The sequence below is a fragment of the Rhinolophus hipposideros genome, assembly GCF_964194185.1.
Source record: "Rhinolophus hipposideros genome assembly, contig: HAP1_SCAFFOLD_708, whole genome shotgun sequence".
Classification (NCBI taxonomy): domain Eukaryota; kingdom Metazoa; phylum Chordata; class Mammalia; order Chiroptera; family Rhinolophidae; genus Rhinolophus; species Rhinolophus hipposideros.
The window spans coordinates 1-18,243 of record NW_027669082.1 but is presented as its reverse complement, the minus strand read 5'-3'; the positions used below and the strand labels follow the sequence as shown (position 1 = coordinate 18,243).

General features: G+C 54.2%; 2 protein-coding genes across 6 annotated transcripts; one reads left to right on the top strand and one right to left on the bottom strand.

The window, feature by feature from the left end:
* Nucleotides 1–1,174: 1,174 nt before the first annotated feature.
* On the top strand, nt 1,175–13,179 carry LOC308495698 (bifunctional peptidase and arginyl-hydroxylase JMJD5-like). Of its 5 annotated transcripts, XR_013993030.1 has the most exons (9): nt 1,175–1,497; nt 3,402–3,882; nt 5,605–5,771; nt 6,657–6,789; nt 8,713–8,757; nt 11,471–11,620; nt 12,164–12,256; nt 12,353–12,572; nt 12,970–13,179. XR_013993030.1 is itself a non-coding variant. In XM_081080690.1 (8 exons), exons 1-8 carry the CDS (start codon nt 1,487–1,489, stop codon nt 12,515–12,517), a joined length of 1,245 nt encoding a protein of 414 aa, XP_080936816.1. In that variant the 5' UTR covers nt 1,175–1,486; the 3' UTR covers nt 12,518–13,179. The 5 variants fall into 5 exon arrangements, 3 of the variants coding, with proteins under 3 accessions (XP_080936816.1, XP_080936817.1, XP_080936815.1); XR_013993029.1 differs by lacking the exon at nt 12,164–12,256; XM_081080690.1 differs by having other exon boundaries at nt 12,353–13,179.
* A 2,030-nt stretch (nt 13,180–15,209) lies between these two features.
* LOC308495697 (non-structural maintenance of chromosomes element 1 homolog) lies at nt 15,210–16,558 on the bottom strand (the record flags this gene model as incomplete). Its single annotated transcript, XM_081080688.1, has 3 exons — nt 15,210–15,389; nt 15,729–15,849; nt 16,406–16,558. Coding segments are annotated over 3 exons (354 nt in total), but the record flags the coding sequence as incomplete, so codon positions are not given.
* Between the last annotated feature and the right edge of the window lie 1,685 nt (nt 16,559–18,243).

Sequence of the window (18,243 nt, the reverse complement as noted above, 5' to 3'; positions counted from 1 at the left end):
AATGAAAAGGTGGCGTAGGAGACAGCAGTGAGTGTTTGACCCTGAGGCCAGCCTATTCTCAGGAGGGACATCTGCGGGCTCAGGCTGCGGGTGGCCCAAGATGCAGGGGCCTGGAGGAAGCAGAGAAAGTAACCCAAGTGTGGTTAACAAGCGTTTTGCTGATTGATTAGTGGGGACAAGCAGTTCATCTAATCAGCAATCAGGCAAAGAATGGGAAGAATCCGTGACTGGCCTTTTCATAGGCAAAGAAGGGGGCGTCCATGATGTACTTAAGTCACACCAGGGAAGGGTGGTTCTCGGCAGTGAGCTGTTCTCTGGGGGAGGAGAACTCCTTTATCCCTCACTGTTTTCCAGGAAAACTGGGCTCAGGTAAAATTCACCAACGTCACCACTCAACTGGGGGATGGTCGTCGTGGTAACAGTTACCGACGCTTTTAACGTTGTCCAGTGCGTTGCACGTGCCGGGCGCGTAGTACGCGCTCCGTGCACGTGTTACTCTTACTTACTTCTGACTCCTCGAGCGCCAGGGTGGCGTTTGTCGTGTTTTCTTTGCTGCCGGGAGCGAGCATCCACCCCGCTGCTGAGCTGGCCAAGCGCGGCCGGGACCCGGGGCCGGTAGCTGCGACACAAGCATGTCCACCTGGCAGGCCTCAGGCCCCGCTCCTCGCGGCAAACGTCGCCGCGGCCCCTCTCTGCCCGCCCCCCCCCCCGATCCCTGAGTACCGGCCTCACCGTCCTTTACGACTGCCACGCACGTTTCTTTACCGTCTGTAACCGCTGTGCACGCGTCTGCCCGCTCCGGGGAGGAGAGAGCGCGCTGTGCGGACGAACGAGCGACCCGTCCCCAGCCCGTGCGACTCGACCCGGCGCAAACGCGAAGGACGGCAGTCTGAGCAACTCGAGAGCGCGGGCTTGTCTCACGTGTTAGACGCCAAGGAGAGGACGGCGCGGGCGCGGCGAGCAGACGCGAAGCAACAAAGGACGGCGCCTCGGAGGGCTCAAAGCGGCGGAGACGCACGGGACGGAGCGGCGCACGCGCCCTGAGAACGCCGGACGGCCGCTCCCTGCGTCGTGCGCGGCGGCGGCAGGAAGGCCTGGCGCATGCGTAGTGCTTTTCGGCCAGACTCTCGTCTTGCGCATGCGTGCGGCCAAGGCTGCGTGCGCCGGCGCAGTTGTTGGACGTCGCGTTAATTGAAGCTGGAGCGCGGCCCTTTTGTTGATTGACAGCTGCCGGCTGTCAATCCCGGGCCAATCGGCCTTCGTCGTCAGCCTGGACTAGTCCCGACAGCAAGCGCTCCAGCCATCGGGTTCCTGATGTGGGCGGCGGGCAGGAAGCCCCCAGAGAGGCGCCGGCCAGGGAGGGGCTGTGAGGCCTCGGGTGGGGCGGGCGAGGGCAAGGGCAGCCCGAGGGCGCCGGCGGGGCCGCGCGGTGCTGCCCAGGGCAGGACTTGCTCGCGCGGCGGGACTTCGCGGCGCGCTCCTCCGGATGCAGCCCAGGTAGGTCTGCGCGCTCGGGTGCCCGCCGCGCTCGCGGCCGGGAGGCGGCCGGGGCCCGGGGCCGGCGAGTTCCGCTCTCTGGGCGGTGTCTGCAGAGGCTCAGCTCCGCGGGGCCTGCGAGGCAGCGTCCGGCCGGAACAGCCTGTGAGCCGGCCCGGGCGGCGTCTCCCCACGGCCGGCGGGCCCGCCTGTCCTTCCGAGCCGGCCCGGAGGCGTCTGCTGACCGGCGGCTCCGAGAATGCGCTCCGCGGGGCGCTCGGGCTGTTGGACCGGCGCACCGGGCTCCCAAGCAAGGCAAACCACGCCGGCGGGGCTTTCCTCTCTCCGGAGAGTGCGGGGACCGTGGGCGCTGCTGGCGGCCCAGGCCGCCCCGTCTGACGCCCGGAAGGAACCCGCTGGGGCCGAGGCCGCCGCACAGTGCGCTCCGCCGGGAGGCTGAGTGTGTGGACGCAGGGCCTGAGTCCTCCCGGGCCGGACCCACAGGCCGGACCTGGCCCCGCCGCGGAGCAAGGGACCAGTAAAAGGGCAGCGATGGAGTTCCCAGCCGGCTGCTTTTGAGGCCCAAACAGAAGGCGCTGAGAGGGAAGCTCATACTACCTTTGTCTGACCCCCTTTGCAAGACCGTCCAACAAACACTGTCATGAGAGGTCGAGACACAGGCCCCTGAGAAAAGCTGTTTTATGCAGCTGGTGCCAGGCTGTGCCCTGAAAGCTGTCACATGGCACCGTGAAAGGTCCTTTTACACCAGGACACAAGACCCCAGGGCTGTCTCTATACCTGACATCGCCCCCCTCACCGCCCTTTAAATAAGCCTTCTGTGATCGATAGCAGGCCTTTAAGGACAATACCTGTCGAGCTCCAGAGACTGACTTTAAAGTGAGAGTCTAAGGCCAGACTTTTTTATGTCCTGTAATTAGGTGGACCATAGGTCTTGATTTGCCTGGAATGACCTGTTTGACTTGTCCAGTCATTAAATACTATATAGAATCATAATTGAGAGCAGAAGAACTTATTTTATATTAATACTTCTGCCTAAGGACTGGCCTGCCATCCATATATAATGCCCAGGTTAGTGCCACCAATGGCATCAAGTATGATGGGTTCCCTTCTGAATAGGTTTTATGTATCTCTAGGTTTCTTCCTGAGAAGTTAAGCTCTCATGCGTTCAATAACCTTAGTTAAGTGTCTACTGTGAACGACACTGCTTGTAACAGGCTCTCGGGAAATGGAAAAAATTAGACATGTTCTTGCCCTGAAATTTGAGAGACCGACATGTAAGCCCATATTTGTGGCTTACAAATTGTGACATAGGGGATCATTAAGGTGGGCCCTAAAGGTTGGACAGGAGTTTTCCAGAGAGGAGGGACGTAGGAGGCATTCCAGACAAGGACCGCACGTTCCTCTGTGAACAAACACTTATCACACTGCATACGTGGTATTGTGCCAGACCCTGAAGATACAGAGGTGACCCCAGACAGATGGGGGTCCTGCCCTCACAAAGTTTATGCCTAACAGAGACCTCTTGAAGAACCATCATAGATGAGGTGTATATTACAAAGGACAAGTACGGAAGCTGTGGGAACCTACAGGGGACCGAGTCTATGTGTAGTCTCTCTCTCTCTCTCTCTCTCTCTCTCTCTCTCTCTCTCTCCCTCTCTCTCTCTCTCTCTATACATATATATATCTATATATATATATATATATATAGATATATATATATATATATATATGTATACACACACTTTTTTTTTTTTAAGTAAAATCTCCTTGGTTGACATTTTGGCCGCTGGATGTCATCACAGATCTAGCTTTCCCCCGTTTTATTTTATAAAAATACACAGCTGTGAGTATTCAGGTGCACATCATACTGTTTTGCTGTAATTTTTCATTTCCTCCTCTACCAGCACCCATCAGACTGAGCTGGCAGGAAAAGTCCCTCTCCAGGACGCCCTGAGGGCACTCCTGCCCCGCACTAAAGAAGAAATGAAGCTGGACCTCAGTGAGAGAGTGGACGGGAGTGTAGTGACGCTGCTGAAGCAAGCCACCGATCTCTTGTATGGGGGCAGGGTGAGCGAGTGTCTGGAGGCCAGCGAGGCCATCTGTGACTACTCCTGGGAGAAGCTCAACACCGGGGCCTGGCAGGATGTGGACAAAGACTGGCGTCGGGTGTACGCCTTTGGCTGCCTTCTGAAAGTCCTGTGTCTGTGTGAGGCTCCTGGGGGTGCCACCACTGTGCCCGCAGCCCTGAAAGTCTGCGACATGGGCCTGCTGATGGGGGCGGCCATCCTTGAGGACATCCTCATTAAAGTTGCTGCCATCCTACAGAAGTACCTCTATGGAAAAAGGCCCGGCCCAGCCCCAGCCCAGGAGCAGTACAGCATAAAGGTGGGTTGTCAGTGGCCACACCTGACACCACCCCACAGCCCTGTCTTCCTAGAGGTGACGAGTGAGTTCTCCCTTGGGTGAGGCCTTAGCATGCTGACCTGTCTGGCTAAAAACAGCATCTTCTCTTGGTATGGAAATAGAGTAGTTCCATCAGTTTTTATCCGCATTTCTTCTTCCAGTTTCTGTAGCAGCAGCACCTTTCAGGAGAGAGGGTGGAAACTTCGGGGCTCGAAACAGCCCAAGGGGAGTGTGTGGGTGATTGCTGCAGCCAGCTAGCCCATCTCATGCAGTTTTCCTTGGCCAGCTGGTCAGTCCTCCCTTTCGATGCCTGCACACATCCCTCCTGATATTTAAGTACACGTGCCAAAGGACAGTACCCTAAGACACTGAGCATGGCTCACTGAGAAGGCGCAAGTCCACGGCTAACACGCAGGCCTCAAGATAGCTCATATCTGTTCATGAGGAGGAAATAGGTCTATGAAGCGTGGGGAAATGTGACCTACTCTCTAATGTAAAAAAATGCAAAAAGAGTGAGGCAACCATTCTTGGCTATGAAATTATCTATTGACTTTTTATATAATGCCTTGGAGCTAAGGACACAGTATGTTGATTGACCTTCCAGAGGGCAGGGCAAACGTAAAGCAAAGGACAGATGCCTGTGCCCTTCCCCATGCTGTGCTTTCCCCAGGGCACATGCATGTGGCTTCAGGCCCAGGGTGCCAACCGTGGGGTGGCTGGTGTTGGGCAGTGTAGGTAGCTGAAGGGCTGAGAGCTCGGGCTCTGGAGCCAGGATGCTGGGTTCAAGTTCCCATGTTGCCACCACTGCCTGTGAGCCCCTCTGTGCCCCCTCTGTTCCCCTACCTGCAGGAGGGTGTTTGCTCAGCAGCTTGATTGATCACCAGCAGTGGCCCAGGTATGCCAGGCGCTGAGATGACAGTGCAGGAGGGCCCAGACCCTGTCACCCTGGAGCTTCCAGTCTAGTGAGGCTGAAAAATATGTATTCTCGGGTGGTAAGAACGGTGAGGGAGACAGCTTCACATAGGGTAGTCTATGAGGGGTTATGACCAAAGGGAACAGGCAGGTATGCTGCCCGGTGCCTGCCTGCAACTGCCGCAGCTGCCAACACAGAACCAGTTTGGGGCCCAGCAGTGGGGGCCGCAGGAGCTGACCCATGCCAGTCGGTCATACTTGGTACTCTCCCTGTGAGCTCTGATCTCCCTCTAGTTCAACAGAAGGGAAACAAGCCCAGAAACAGCAACTTGTGCAGATCCCTCAGCTGGGAGTTGGTTGAGTAAATCAGAATGCAGCAGGCAACTGCTTAACATAAGTTGCTGGATGGAAGAGGCGGAGTTGCCAACTCTTTTTCAGTCACTACCTGTGGGTCAGGGATATGTCTGGAAAGGTGTGAAAGGAACACACAGTCATGACAAAAAAACGTTCTTCTGTTAGATAGTGGAGTTTGGGAGAGGAAGTTTCCTTCTCTTGCAGAATTTCTATGCAGTAGCATATTATTTTGTAATTTACGAACTAGGATAAGTGAACCGGTCAAAGAAAAAGCATCTTGCTGTCAGGAGAGGCAAGCAGTGGTAGCAGCCGCAGTAGTAACAACCATGGTAACGAACTATCATGGGAGTAACGACACTCCCGGCTCGCCTGGCACTGACGCTAATGCCTTCAATTCTGTCTGCAATGCTTGCATCTTCTCATTTTGTTTTTGAACAGAAAGCCAGGAAAGAACACGCTCCTGTTCCAGACATGAGGTCAGAAAGAGCGGTTCCCCGGCTTCACTGCCCATCCCTGCAGTATTTCAGGGAGCATCATTTGCTTCCAGAGAGGCCTGTGATCTTGGAAGGTGTGGCCAACCATTGGCCGTGCATGAAGAAGTGGAGGTGGGTGGCTGCTGAGGGCCACGAGGCTCACCTTCTCATCTTAGTGTCCCCAAAGGCTCCCTGCACTGCTTGTCCCATCATCCCAAGTAAACACATTGATATGTAAAAACGTCACTGCCATCCCTGGGATGGCTCCAGTGGTGGCCCAGTAGCATGTCTTGTGCAGCTTTGCTGGGTCTCCAGGAGTCTGTGGAGTCTCTTGTCCCCAAGGCTTACTAGTGGGACTAATAGATAGCCGCCTTCCCCTCCAGGGGCGTCTGGGCCCTGGGGTGCTCTGTCCTCAAACGGGGAGGTCAGGCTGGGCAGCTGGCGAGTGGCCGCAGTGCTATGGCTCTGCCGTGTCTAGGGAGCGTGGCTGAGTCAGCCTGTCCTGTGGTGGTTTTGGGGAGGGGTGGTTCCCATTGACAGTGACCAGAAGAGTCGTCCTCCCAGCAAGTGTCCCAGCAGTGTGTGTCACTGCGTGCCAGGTGCCAGGACAGGCGCTGCCGTGTTGTCTTTGTCTTTATCCTTCCTGGTTCCCACAGGACAGTCATAACCCGCACTTTGCAAATGGGAAACAAGGGCTCAGAGGGGCTCACTTGCCGAGGACCCACTGGTCAGTGCCAGGCCACCAGAATCCAAACCCCAGGCACCTCACCATCAGTCTACTGTCAGCCACTTACTGAGCTTAGTGACAGGCGTGCAAGACACAATTGGATAGCTCTTGGCAAGCAGGAAGGAGAGCCACCAATGAGAACTGGCAGCTCTGTCACTGCCTGCAAAGTGCAGGCACCAGGTGGGCAGGTGACCACCTAGTGATGAGTGGGGACCAGTGTGACACACACTGACCACAGGGTCCAGCAAGCGTGAGCAGTAGTGACAGTGACGACACGTGTTTTCTAACAGTGTGCAGTATATCCAGGAAATCGCTGGCTGCCGTACCGTCCCTGTGGAAGTTGGCTCCAGGTACACAGACGAGGAGTGGTCCCAGAGACTGATGACAGTCAATGAGTTCATCAGCAAGTACATCCTGGGTGAGGTACGTCCCTGCGTCCTATCTCCTAACACTCAAGGGGACAACACCTTCCGTTTGGGCAAAGGACCATGTCTTGTCGCACCGGAGGATTTTGGAGAGGTCAGACTTTCACTCAGCAGGCTGGCCAGAGTGAAGAGGGCAGGCTGCTGGGCAGGCAGGTTAGACCCATTCCAAATACCTTTTTGTCATATATTTCCGTGGTTTTTAGTGGATTCTGAGATTGTGCACCCATCACCACTGTGTCATGCTGCACATTTTCATGACTCCGGAAGAAACTTTATACTAGTTACTAGCCACCCCCAATCCCCATGGCCGCCAGCCCCAGGCAACCACTGATCTGTTTCCTATCTGGGATATGCCTGTCTGGACATGTCATATGGAGTCACACACTGTGGCCTCCTGTGTCTGGCTTCTCACTGAGCGTCATGTGCTCAGGTCCATCCACGTTGTAGCGGGTGCCAGGACTCGGTCCTTTCACGGCCGAATGACACTGCCATGTGTGCACGGCACGTTTTGCTTACCATGCAACAGTGGATGGCCACCTGAGTGTGTGCACTCCTGGCAACTGAGACCAGTGCTGCTGTGGACATTGTTGTACGAGATTCCACGTGAACACATCCTTGTATCCTGGGTGTACACTCGTGGTGCAACTGTGAGTCGCATATAACCGCGCCCAGCCTTCTGCGGCTCCAGGCTGTTCCCCAGCACCTGCAGCATTCTGTACCTTCAGAGACTCAGCATTCCGGGCAGGGGTGCTTCCTGTACCAGCCGCGGGGGCAGAGGTTGCAGATTATCTGACTGGACCATCCCTGTTGGCTGGGAAGGAGGGGAGCCTGTGAGTGGGTGCACAGACCCGCATCTGTGAGACTTCAGCACCAGAAAAGCTTTGCACATCTTCCACTCCCCCCGCAGCCCACAATCCAGGCAGCCTCAGGCGCAGACACGGTACAGCTCTCATGGGACTGGTCATGCATCCAAGCCGGTGACCATGGGGGCTAACCACTTCTTCCACTGCCCTTTTGAGTATTATAGCTGAACTCCTGAGGGACCACCCAGAGTGCCCCCGTCCTCATCACCCTCCTAAATGTCCAGCCTCCTCCGTCGGTGCTCACACACGTCTTTCCTGCTTCTCCTGCATTCCTCCCATGCCCCCATCTGCTCAGTTCTGTCACCTGCAGGCCTGGACAAGGGGTCCGTGGACTAGAGGCACACCATGCTGCCATGTCCACCTCTGCTTCTCAGTGAACCTGCTGGCAAGCCCTATGCCAACTCCCTCTGCTGGGGAGAAGCCTAGTGCCCAGAGAGAGGCCTCACCAAGGGCAGTTTGCATTCTGGGCAGAAGGGGCTTCAGATTCAGACAAAGAAGCACTGAAGCCACACAGGCCTTTGCTGGCTGTGTGTTCTGAGCTGCTTACTTAACCTCTCGGGTCCTCAGAGCTCTGACTTTTGATAGGTTAGGGTTGGTTGGGGTTAGTTGGGGGTTACTGGCACCGACTTCATAGAGCCCTTGCAAGAGTAAAACACATGAAGCTGTAAGCACCGTGTGCTCAGCAGCACTCCTCAGTAACCGTCACAGGTTGTATCCTCTGCACCAGGATGTCGGGAAAGCTGCGGTCATGTCACATCCGGCCCCACGCAGTGCTTAGCACAGGGTCCGGCATTTTTGTAAACTCTTAATAATATTTGTCGGGAAGAGGAATAATGGAGGAGGGAGTGGAAAGACAGAGTCTCGGGGAATCCTGCAGGAACCTTCCTTACGTCAACACTTTCAGCCTTGGAGCCCTTAGGACAAAGCTGACTCCCCAGCAACCCTCCACTGCACCCCACCTGAGCCTTACAGGAGGGGCTAGGGCAGGACCATGAGCAGGGTGTCATCAACACTAACAGGTTTTCTCTTTCGCCACTGTTTTTTCTCCTGTGGATTAGCCGAAGGACATCGGGTACCTGGCCCAGCACCAGCTCTTTGATCAGGTAAGTCTGATACCATGCTCCTCTGTCCTCCAACCTCTTCCCTCCCTTCCCTTCCTCCTGGGCTCTGACCCCACAGGGTAAAAAAGGCTGTAGCAGCCTCGTTCACCCATTGGCCTACTCCCTGTGATGAGCAGGGAGGCGCCCTGAGCATTGCCAGTGGTCAGCTGGAGAGCAGGCGAGGCTACCAGATGGGTCAGTGGGTTGGAGCGTGTCCTCTCAACCACAAGGTTGCCAGTTCGACTCCCGCAAGGGATGGTGGGCTGCGCCCCCTGCAACTAACAACGGCAACTGGACCTGGAGCTGAGTGGCGCCCTCCACAACTAAGACTGAAAGGACAACAATTTGACTTGGAAAAGTCCCCAAAGTACACACTGTTCCCCAATAAAGTCCTGTTCCCCTTCCCCAATAAAATCTGTAAAAAAAAAAAAAAATCCAGAACGGAAATATATAACGTAATAAAAGAAGAAACAGAGGGAGAAATCATAGGATACCACCACCCACAAATAACAGACAACAAAAAGGCAGAGAAACAATGGAGACACAGTCTTCCCAGAAAACTAAAGAGAATGATAGGAAATCCTCACATATCAATAATCACCCTAAATGTAAATGAACTGAACTCACCAATAAAAAGGCACAGAGTTATCAGAATGGATCAGAAAACTAAACCCAGCCATATGCTGCCTCCAAGAGACACATCTCAGCTACAAGGACAAACATAGACTCAAAGTGAAAGGGTAGAAATTGACACTCCAAGCAAATGGTATACAGAGAAAATCTGCTGTAGCGATACTGGTATCAGATGAAACAGACTTCAGGATAAAAAAGGTAACGAGACAAAGATAGACATTTCATAATGATAAAGGGGACTATACAACAAAAAGACATAATAGTCATCAATATTTATGCCCCCAATCAGGGAGCACCAAAATATACCAAGCAATTACTAACAGAACTAAAGAAATTAACCAAAACACAATTATAGTAGGGAACCTAAATATATCATTGACAGTTATGGATAGATCATCCGAAGAGAAAATAAAGAAATAGCATCCCTAAATGACACATTAGATGAAATAAACATAATGGACATTTATAGACCACTTCATCCTAAAAAATCAGACTGTACATTTTTTTCTAGTACATGGAACATTCCCAAGGACAGACCATATATTGGGACACAAAATTAGCCTCAGCAAATTTAAGAAGATTGAAATCATACCAAGCATATTTTCTGATCACAAGGCTGTGAAATTGGGTATCAATTGCAAAAAGAAAACTGGAAAAACCACAAAAACATGGTGATTAACAACATACTTTTAAAGAACGACCGGGTCAAAGAAGAAATAAGAGGAGAGATCAAAAGATACATAGAAACAAATGAGAATGAAAATATATCCTACCAAACTTTTGGGGATACAACAAAAGCAATTTTAAGAGGGAAATTTATATCATTACAGACCTATCTTAAGAAACAAAAATCCCAGATAAATAACCTCACATTACACCTTAAAGAACTAGAAAAAGAACAAATGAAACCCAAGGTCAGCAGGAGAAAGGAAATAATAAAAGTCAGAGCAGAACTAAATGAAATGGAAAACAAAAAGACAACGGAAAAAATTAATGTGACAAAGAGCTGGTTCTTTGAAAAGATTAATAAAATTGACAAACCCTTGACTAGACTCACTAAGATAAAAAGAGAAAAGACACTAATAAAATCAGAAATGAAAGGGAAGTCATCATTGATGCCACAGAAATAAAACGATCATCCAAGAATATTATGAAGGACTATATGCCACCAAATTCAATAACCTAGAAAAAATGGACAAGTCCTTAGAAACTTATAGCCTTCCTAGGCTGAATTATGAAGAATTGGAAAATATAAATAGACCGATCACCAGTAAGGAAATTGAATCAATCATCTGCAACCTTCCCAAAAGCAAAAGTCCGGGACCAGATGGCTTCACTAGTGAATTCTACAAACCTTCAAAGAGCTTCTAATATCTGTCCTACTCAAACTCTTCCAAAAAACTGAATAATAGAGAATACTCCAGACCTCATTTTATGAGGCCAACTTTACCAAAACCTGGTAAGGATAACATAAAAAAAGAAAACTACAGACCAATATCTCTGGTGAATACAGATGCAAAAATCCTAAACAAAATGCTAGCAAGTTGAATGCAACAGTGCATTAAAAGAATTAGTCATCATGACCAATTGGGGTTCTTCCTTGGGGCACAAGGAAGGTTTAACATTCGCAAATCCATCAATGTGATACATCATACAAACAAAATAAAGGACAAAAATCATAGGGGAGAGGAGAGCTCTAGAAGCAGGTTAATGGGGTCTAACATATGGTGATGTAAATAGAACTGACTCTGGGTCGGTGAACACATAATGTGAGATAATAGATAATGTATTACAGAATTGTACACCTGAAATCTATGTAACTTTATTGACAACTGTCACCCCAATAAATTTTTTTAAAAAATGGAAACAAAAAAAAAATGCATGGGACATGGAAACCTGGAACTGAAATTACAGCTTTTCTTTGGTAACATATTTTTACATTCCTGTGCCCCAGCACGTGGACAGTTATGTTGTTACAAAAGAGGACCGCATGTATGTGGCCCTTCTGTCACACAGATGAATTCTGGGCTGGTGAGTCCCACAGGCCTGGCCTAACCTTCCACATCTGCTCTGACACCCACAGATCCCAGAGCTGAAGCAGGACATCAGCATCCCCGACTACTGTTGCCTGGGTGACGGGGAGGATGAGGACATCACCATCAATGCCTGGTTTGGGCCCCCAGGCACCGTGTCCCCGCTTCACCAGGACCCCCAGCAGAACTTCCTAGCTCAGGTTGGAGTCACAGCAGAGCACGCCCCCTCCCCACCGGGCCGGGTGTCAGGACAGGATGCAGTGAGTGCCCACCTTCAGACCCATCTCCCAGTGAGGCTGGCTCTTCAGCCACTGTAGGGCTGTCCTGGGACTCTGGATGAGGGAGGGGCACCTTGTAAAGCCACCTGGCTTTTCCCAAGCAGAGGGTTTACAACAGAGAGCGAGCTTCCAGCCCAGCAGACCAATCCACAGAGGCAGATTGCCCAAGGGGACACCGGCCTCATCACCTGTCAGCTTTGTGAACCCAGGCAACCCACGTCCTTGCCTGTCACAGGGGCTGATGACAAACCACTTCTGAGGGTGGCTGCCACAGCCCAGTGCTTAATTGCTGTTGGCTACAGGAGCAAATTTAAGGACGTGTGATGTGTCTGGAGGGAGAACGCACTGGAACCCCAAGTGCGTGTGGTGGTGATGGCACACATGTGGAATAGCACGTGGAGGGGGGGCAGTGGGCGATTGGGCCACTGATTGGCCGACCCACCAACGGGGTCACTGTCTTCCCAGGTGATCGGGAGGAAGTACATCCGGCTGTACTCTCCACGGGAGTCAGAGGCCTTATACCCTCACAGTACGCACCTTCTTCACAACACGAGCCAGGTGGGCAGGCGGGACCCAGGATGGCATCGCAGCTTCCCTCCCATGCCACCCAGGTCCGTGTGGAGACAGGACAGGTGACCCCTGTGCCCTCTCTAGGTCGACGTGGAGAGCCCTGACTTGGAGCGGTTCCCCAGGTTTGCTGAGGCCCCATTCCTGTCCTGCGTGCTGTGTCCTGGAGAGGTCCTGTTCATCCCGGCGAAGTGCTGGCACTACGTGCGCGCCCTGGACTTGAGCTTCTCGGTCAGCTTCTGGTGGTCATAGCCCTGGGCGTCCTGTGGCCTGCAGTGCTGGGGCATCTACAGCAACCTGGGCTGAGGTGAGGCACATGTTCCTCTGTCACCAGAGGGTTCTAGAGCTTGGGCATTGCCACTATCTTAACCATTGTGATCATCACATACTTCTTCGTCACGGCCACACTGCCGTCCCTGGAGAGAGACAGTGTGGCCGTGGTCACGGGAGGGTCCCTATTGTCCCCTGGACAGCTGAACTCTGCTACGCAGCTTTCTGTGGTCTGTGCGGAGGCCTCACCCGCCGGCACAGGACTGTGTGGGTCTTCTGAGCTTGTTCCTAAAGCAAGAAAAGCAGCGCAGCACCTAGAAGCCCCCTCACGCCCCACAATCTCCAGCCCCCAGGGGTCACTGCTCTCCCGAGAGAGGCTCAGGCTTCAGGCTTCCCATAAGCGTGTTTCTTTTGACCATGAAGTCTCTCCACAGACGGAAGACGGGCATGTCCCAAAAGCTGGCACCTCAACGACCCTGGCCCTTCCGCTGGGACAGTCAGACCTGTGCTACTTCTGCAGTGTTGTCTCAGTTGGACAACACTCATCACACCAGTGACCAGTGGGAAAAGCATAACCTGTTCCAAACCTGTTGTAAAGGAGATTTTAAAAGCTAATAAACCTCAAGAAAGTGTTTACCACTTCACTACACACTGTATTCTAGGAATGCTAGTGGCACTTCTGGTCACCGGGTGTGTAGGGGGCAGGGGTGTCCACACCAAGCAACTGTGTGAAACTAGCTGGGTGACTTCTAATTTACCTCAATTCCGACACAACCTGGAGACAGTCTCAGTCCCACAGGACTGCTGTGACAACAGGATGTCCCCAGGGAGCAGTCACCATTCTAGCGACTGGTGGGAGCGTTGAGATGGTCACACAGAGGAGGGTCTGGAAGGATACACAGGAACTGCCAAGGAGGCGGGGAGAGGGCCTGGAGGTAGAGGAGACAGCCCCAGGGTGGGATGGGAGGTGGCACAGGAGGACTCCAGGCTGCCCAGCTCAGACTGGTTTAAGCAAAGAGCCAGGCAGACCCATGGGCTCCACAGTGAGAAAGTGCTGCAGGGGACTCCAGGCTTCCCTCCTGCTGGCGTGGCCATGGTTCCTTCTTTCCTTGTGCAGCTTAGCCTTCTCGCTGGGGGAGGGTGGCCCAGCCGGTCAGCTCTGTCCTCGACGTGCCCATCTGCAGTCCACTCCCACTGTGGCACCAGCATCCAGCATTCAGAGAGAGCCCCTGCCTCAGCTTCAGCCATGTGCCAACACCACGGAGACCGTCCCACCCCCTTCCCCGCCAGCATCCAGATCAGAAGCTGTGTGCTGCTAAGTGAATATGGGGTGGGCATGGGCGGCCACGTCACCACCAGGCAGAAAGGGCTGGAATCCTGGGAGAGACCACCCTGCAAGGCCCCAGCAGAGAGACACACGGATGCCTGCTGAAAATGCTGGAACGACCAGGTCAAGCCTCTCCTGAAGAAGCCCCTCGGGCCAAGTCCTTCCTTGTTCCAGCCAATTGGGGTTGGCTTTTCTGTCATGACATACTGGGGTGGAAAAGGGACAGGGCAACTGTGGTGACCCAGAAAGTGCAGGGAGACGGGGACTGTGAGCTGCAGGTGTTAAGAGTGTGGCGTGCAGGACTGTGAGCTGCAGGTGTTAAGAGTGTGGCGTGCAGGGCAGCGAGTGACTCGGGAAGACCAGGCTGACTGGAAGGGAGGAAGGCTGCATCACTGACTAGTGAAGGCACAGGCCCTGACATGCACTGGGGGCTCATCCTTGCCCTCGTGACTCGCACCCATGAGCAGTAGCCAGCAGGGCACACCGGGCTGACCAACATCGTGAGGTCACTGAGGAGAAGCCTGGACATGTGGGCAGCTTGGAGCTGGTTGAGGGGAAGGGGGGAAGGGGTAGGGAGCCGGTGTGGGGGAGGGACCCAGCCCAGGGCAGCAGCGATGGGGCTGAGGGCTATCCGACAGGTGTGCCACACGTATGGTAACAGGTGTGATGAAGGTGGCCAGTGAGGAAGAGGTGTGTAAGCCAACTCCTGGCTGGGGCCCCTGATGGGCAGGGCTGCCCTTGACCAAGCAGGGACAGGAGGGCCCAGTCAGGAGAGCACAGCACCAGCCCATCTTGCCAGCTTCAACTCATTCAGGCCAGTTGCATCGTGGGCCAGAAAAGGGTTCAGTCTGTGGCGAGTTGGGGAGGTCAATGCCAAGGCTTGCTCAAGTCAGCTCCGTCTGGCCACTGTTGGTGAGACAAGAGACCAAGGCTGGAGGCTGAAGGCAAAGCCATGCCAGTCAAGGACAGTGAGCCGCCCTGGCTGGGACTGGACAGATACAGGAGCTCTAGTACCTTCGCCTGCTAGGACCCGGCCCAAAGGTTCCCTGTGACCAGTGTCCTCCAGGAAAGGAAAACATCCATAACATGAACCCCAACCAGATGAGCTCAGGACACAGACGCAGGACAGACGGCACAGGACAGATGGCGCAGGACAGATGGCGCAGGACAGACGGGCGAAGGACAGACAGATGTAGGACAGATGGCGCAGGACACAGACGGCGCAGGACCAACGGGCACAGGACAGATGGTACAGGATAGACAGCGCAGGACAGATAGCACAGGACAGAAGGGCACAGGATAGACGGTGCAGGACAAATGGCGCAGGGCATAGACGGGGAGCTACAGTGAGTCCTCAGTGAGTTTTATTTCAACCTTCTAGTAAGGAGATGCTTCCTGAGACATGGACGTGGACGCCTGTCTTCCTCACGGGCTGTGTCAGCGCCAGCTAGTGCTGCCTGGACCGCGAGGGCTTTTTGCTCGGCTTAGAGACGGCAGCCTCTCGGTGCTTCTCAGGGTCAAAGACTTCTGCACAAAGAAGAGGCCGGGGGCACTGAATGGTAGGGCTGGCTGCACTGACCACAGCTCGTGCCACAGCTGTATTCCAGTGCCAAGGACCCTGTTCTATGTCCCTAACTCCTCACTGACCCCCATGCCCAGCCTGCAAAGAAAGGAGGGGCCTGACCTGAGGCAGCTGTGACAGGGCCTACGCAGCCCCGACAGGGGCCCAGGAGAAAGCCTGGTGGCCCCCACGTCCCACCCGGCACAGACGCCTTGGGCACATGGGGCTCGGGTACTGTGCTCAGTCCTGCCAGCTGGCTCCGCCCACAGTCCCGGAGCTCCAGCAAGGGCCTTGGGGACACCAACCTGGTATCTCGTGGGGCCAGTAGTCATTACAGTTGGGGCAGCGTGGCTCTGAACTGGACTGGAAGTACTTGGCCACACAAGGCAAATGCATCCTGATGCCACAGGTGTCACAGCTTTGACCCTGGAACAAGAAAGGCACTCAGAGCCGTCCAGAACCTATCCAGCACGCGGTGTACGTTTGTCTTCCAGGCCACAGATTAACAATGAAAATAACCCCAAGCCCTTAGTGCAGGTGTTATAAACAACTCTGACAAATGAACGCGGTTGAAAGAAGCTCAAGACTCAAGGCCATAGCACAGCAGTGGCAAGGCCAGTCCGAAACTCAGACAGGCGAGAGGACGGCCACAACTTTCAGAATCCACCTGGGCAATGTGGTCCCAAAGCCTGAAAACCAGTGGTTTGTCCCAGGAACTCAGCCAAAGGATGGGTCACCAAGCAAGGCTGTAGGTGCAGACCAGATGGAGAGCAGTCAGGGACAGACGAGTAAGCGTTACAGAGAAGGAAACTCAATGCCCCACAATGCCACAGTGGCCAGCACACAGCCGCCAAAGGAGCAGGGTCAGCCTGGAGAGAAAGATCTCCTCTCCTGGGCCGAGGGCTGCAGCAGGGTGGTAAGGGGAGGCGGGGGGGCTGCATTGGGGGGTCTGGGGCTGCAGCAGGGACGACTCACATGTTACCTGGATGAGAAGGCTGTGGCATATGTTGCAGACCTTCATGGCGTCAGGGTGCGTCTCCCGGATGTACTGTTCCATCTCCAGGATGGCCCGGCTGTGCAGGGTGAAGTCCCCTTCCTTCTGCAGCGACACAGTGGGAGCCACAAACTCAGGCCACTGTCACGCCAGACCCTTCCCTGCTCGGTCCCATCCCCTCTGCCATCCCACTGCCCAAGGCCCAGAGAGGTGCAGTGGCCTGGCCGCCCCAGCCAGTTAGTGTGCACACTGGCCCCTCAGAGAGCCTCCAGCAGGGGACTTGGGCAAAGACGTGAAAGGAAATCGAGGAGCAGAGAGGACAGGACCCTGGGCCCAAAGCTCAAGTCCAGCAGACCCCAGAGGCGCTTCATTTCCCCCATCACCTAGCTTCTCTGGGCAGCAAAGGCCTGGGGCACAGGACGAGCCCGCTGATAAAGGCGGGCACACACCAATAAAACTGTTAGGTGCTCCTGCCAGCAAGAGCTGCACATGTGTGCTGACTCGTGGCCCGGAGCAGGGTGCAGGGGTGTCCTAGTTCTTGTGGCCGAGGTAATGGGGGATTCAAAGTGTTTATGAAAATCTGTATTTCTTGTATCATTTTTTGGTAACTTTTAAATGAATTATGACCCTCTAGAATGGCACCCACCTGCCCAGTGACCCGTTCAGAGCTCCCCGAGTGCCCACAGGTGCGACAAGGCACCCTGTGAGGAAGTGGTGGCCTAAGGACTGAGTGTGATCAGTTCTGGCCCGAGTTCCCCAAGAACGTTCCCGTGTTGCCAAATCCACCCCAGGGAGGAAGAAGAGCTGTGACCAAGTGATGGGTGGGAGCTGCAGTCACAGACCTGGGGCCTGAACATGGCCTGTCACTTGCTGGTGTTCCCATACCACGGAGCTGAGAACAGAGCTAAGGGCCCTCCACCATCCCATGGCAGCTGGGAGGACCCAAGGCTGCGACATGCACCAACGCGGCCAGAGAGACTGGCTCTCACGGGAGCTCCCTCCACCCGTGACCTCTCCACCATCTTCCTCTCATCAGGAAGTACCTCAGGAAGTGACCACTTGCAGTCTGACTGCCAGGGCCAGCCCATCGCCTTAGAGATTGGTAACTCAGAGAACTGACTATAAGAACCAGACGCATACTCTCCCCGCAAAGGAAGTGAAGAGCGCATTATCCACAAGCAGGAGCCTTGGGCCGGTCTGCGCACCACGTGGGGAAGTAAAGGCCCAGCCTGACAAGTCCTGCAGACTCAGGGCTCTGGGGGCAGCACGGTTAAGTTGACAGGACTTGAGCCCAGAAACTGGGTGTCCTGTGGAATAGACCAGAACACCTGTCCTGCCCGCCAGTAGAAGCAGACGTGGGTAACTAGAAGCTTGCGTCCTTTCACGACTATGCACACGCCTCTCCAAACGCTTGTCTGCGCCCCGTGGTGACAGCACTAACGATGACGACCAAGGCCGTTCCTTCGGGAGCCCAGGACCAGGCACTTGACACACACCACTTGCCCACTCTACCTGCTCCTTCCCTACCGGAGACCCCAGGTCACTGGACCGCGTTGGGCCCAGGTCCCATGCTGGGGCTGTGCTGCCCACTGCCAACTCACAGACTGTACATCGGGGTTCAGATCCAGGGCCCACAGACCCAGTGCAACCCCGGGCTCTGCCACTGGACCCCACGTGACAACAGGAGGCTTCAAATCCTCCTCACAGGGTCACCGTGGATACTGAAAGGCTCAGTGGACATCAGCTGGCTATGACATGGCTTTGGAAACACTGTTGGTCCTTCTGAAAGTGAGCGAAGCTGGGGTGAGCATGAGACAAAGTACCTC

What these genes read in the sequence shown, in the direction of transcription:
- LOC308495698 (XM_081080689.1), top strand. An exon ending in AGGAGCAGTACAGCATAAAG is followed by an intron (nt 3,883 to 5,604) that starts GTGGGTTGTCAG and finishes GTTTTTGAACAG; the next exon opens with AAAGCCAGGAAAGAACACGC. An exon ending in CCGTGCATGAAGAAGTGGAG is followed by an intron (nt 5,772 to 6,656) that starts GTGGGTGGCTGC and finishes GTTTTCTAACAG; the next exon opens with TGTGCAGTATATCCAGGAAA.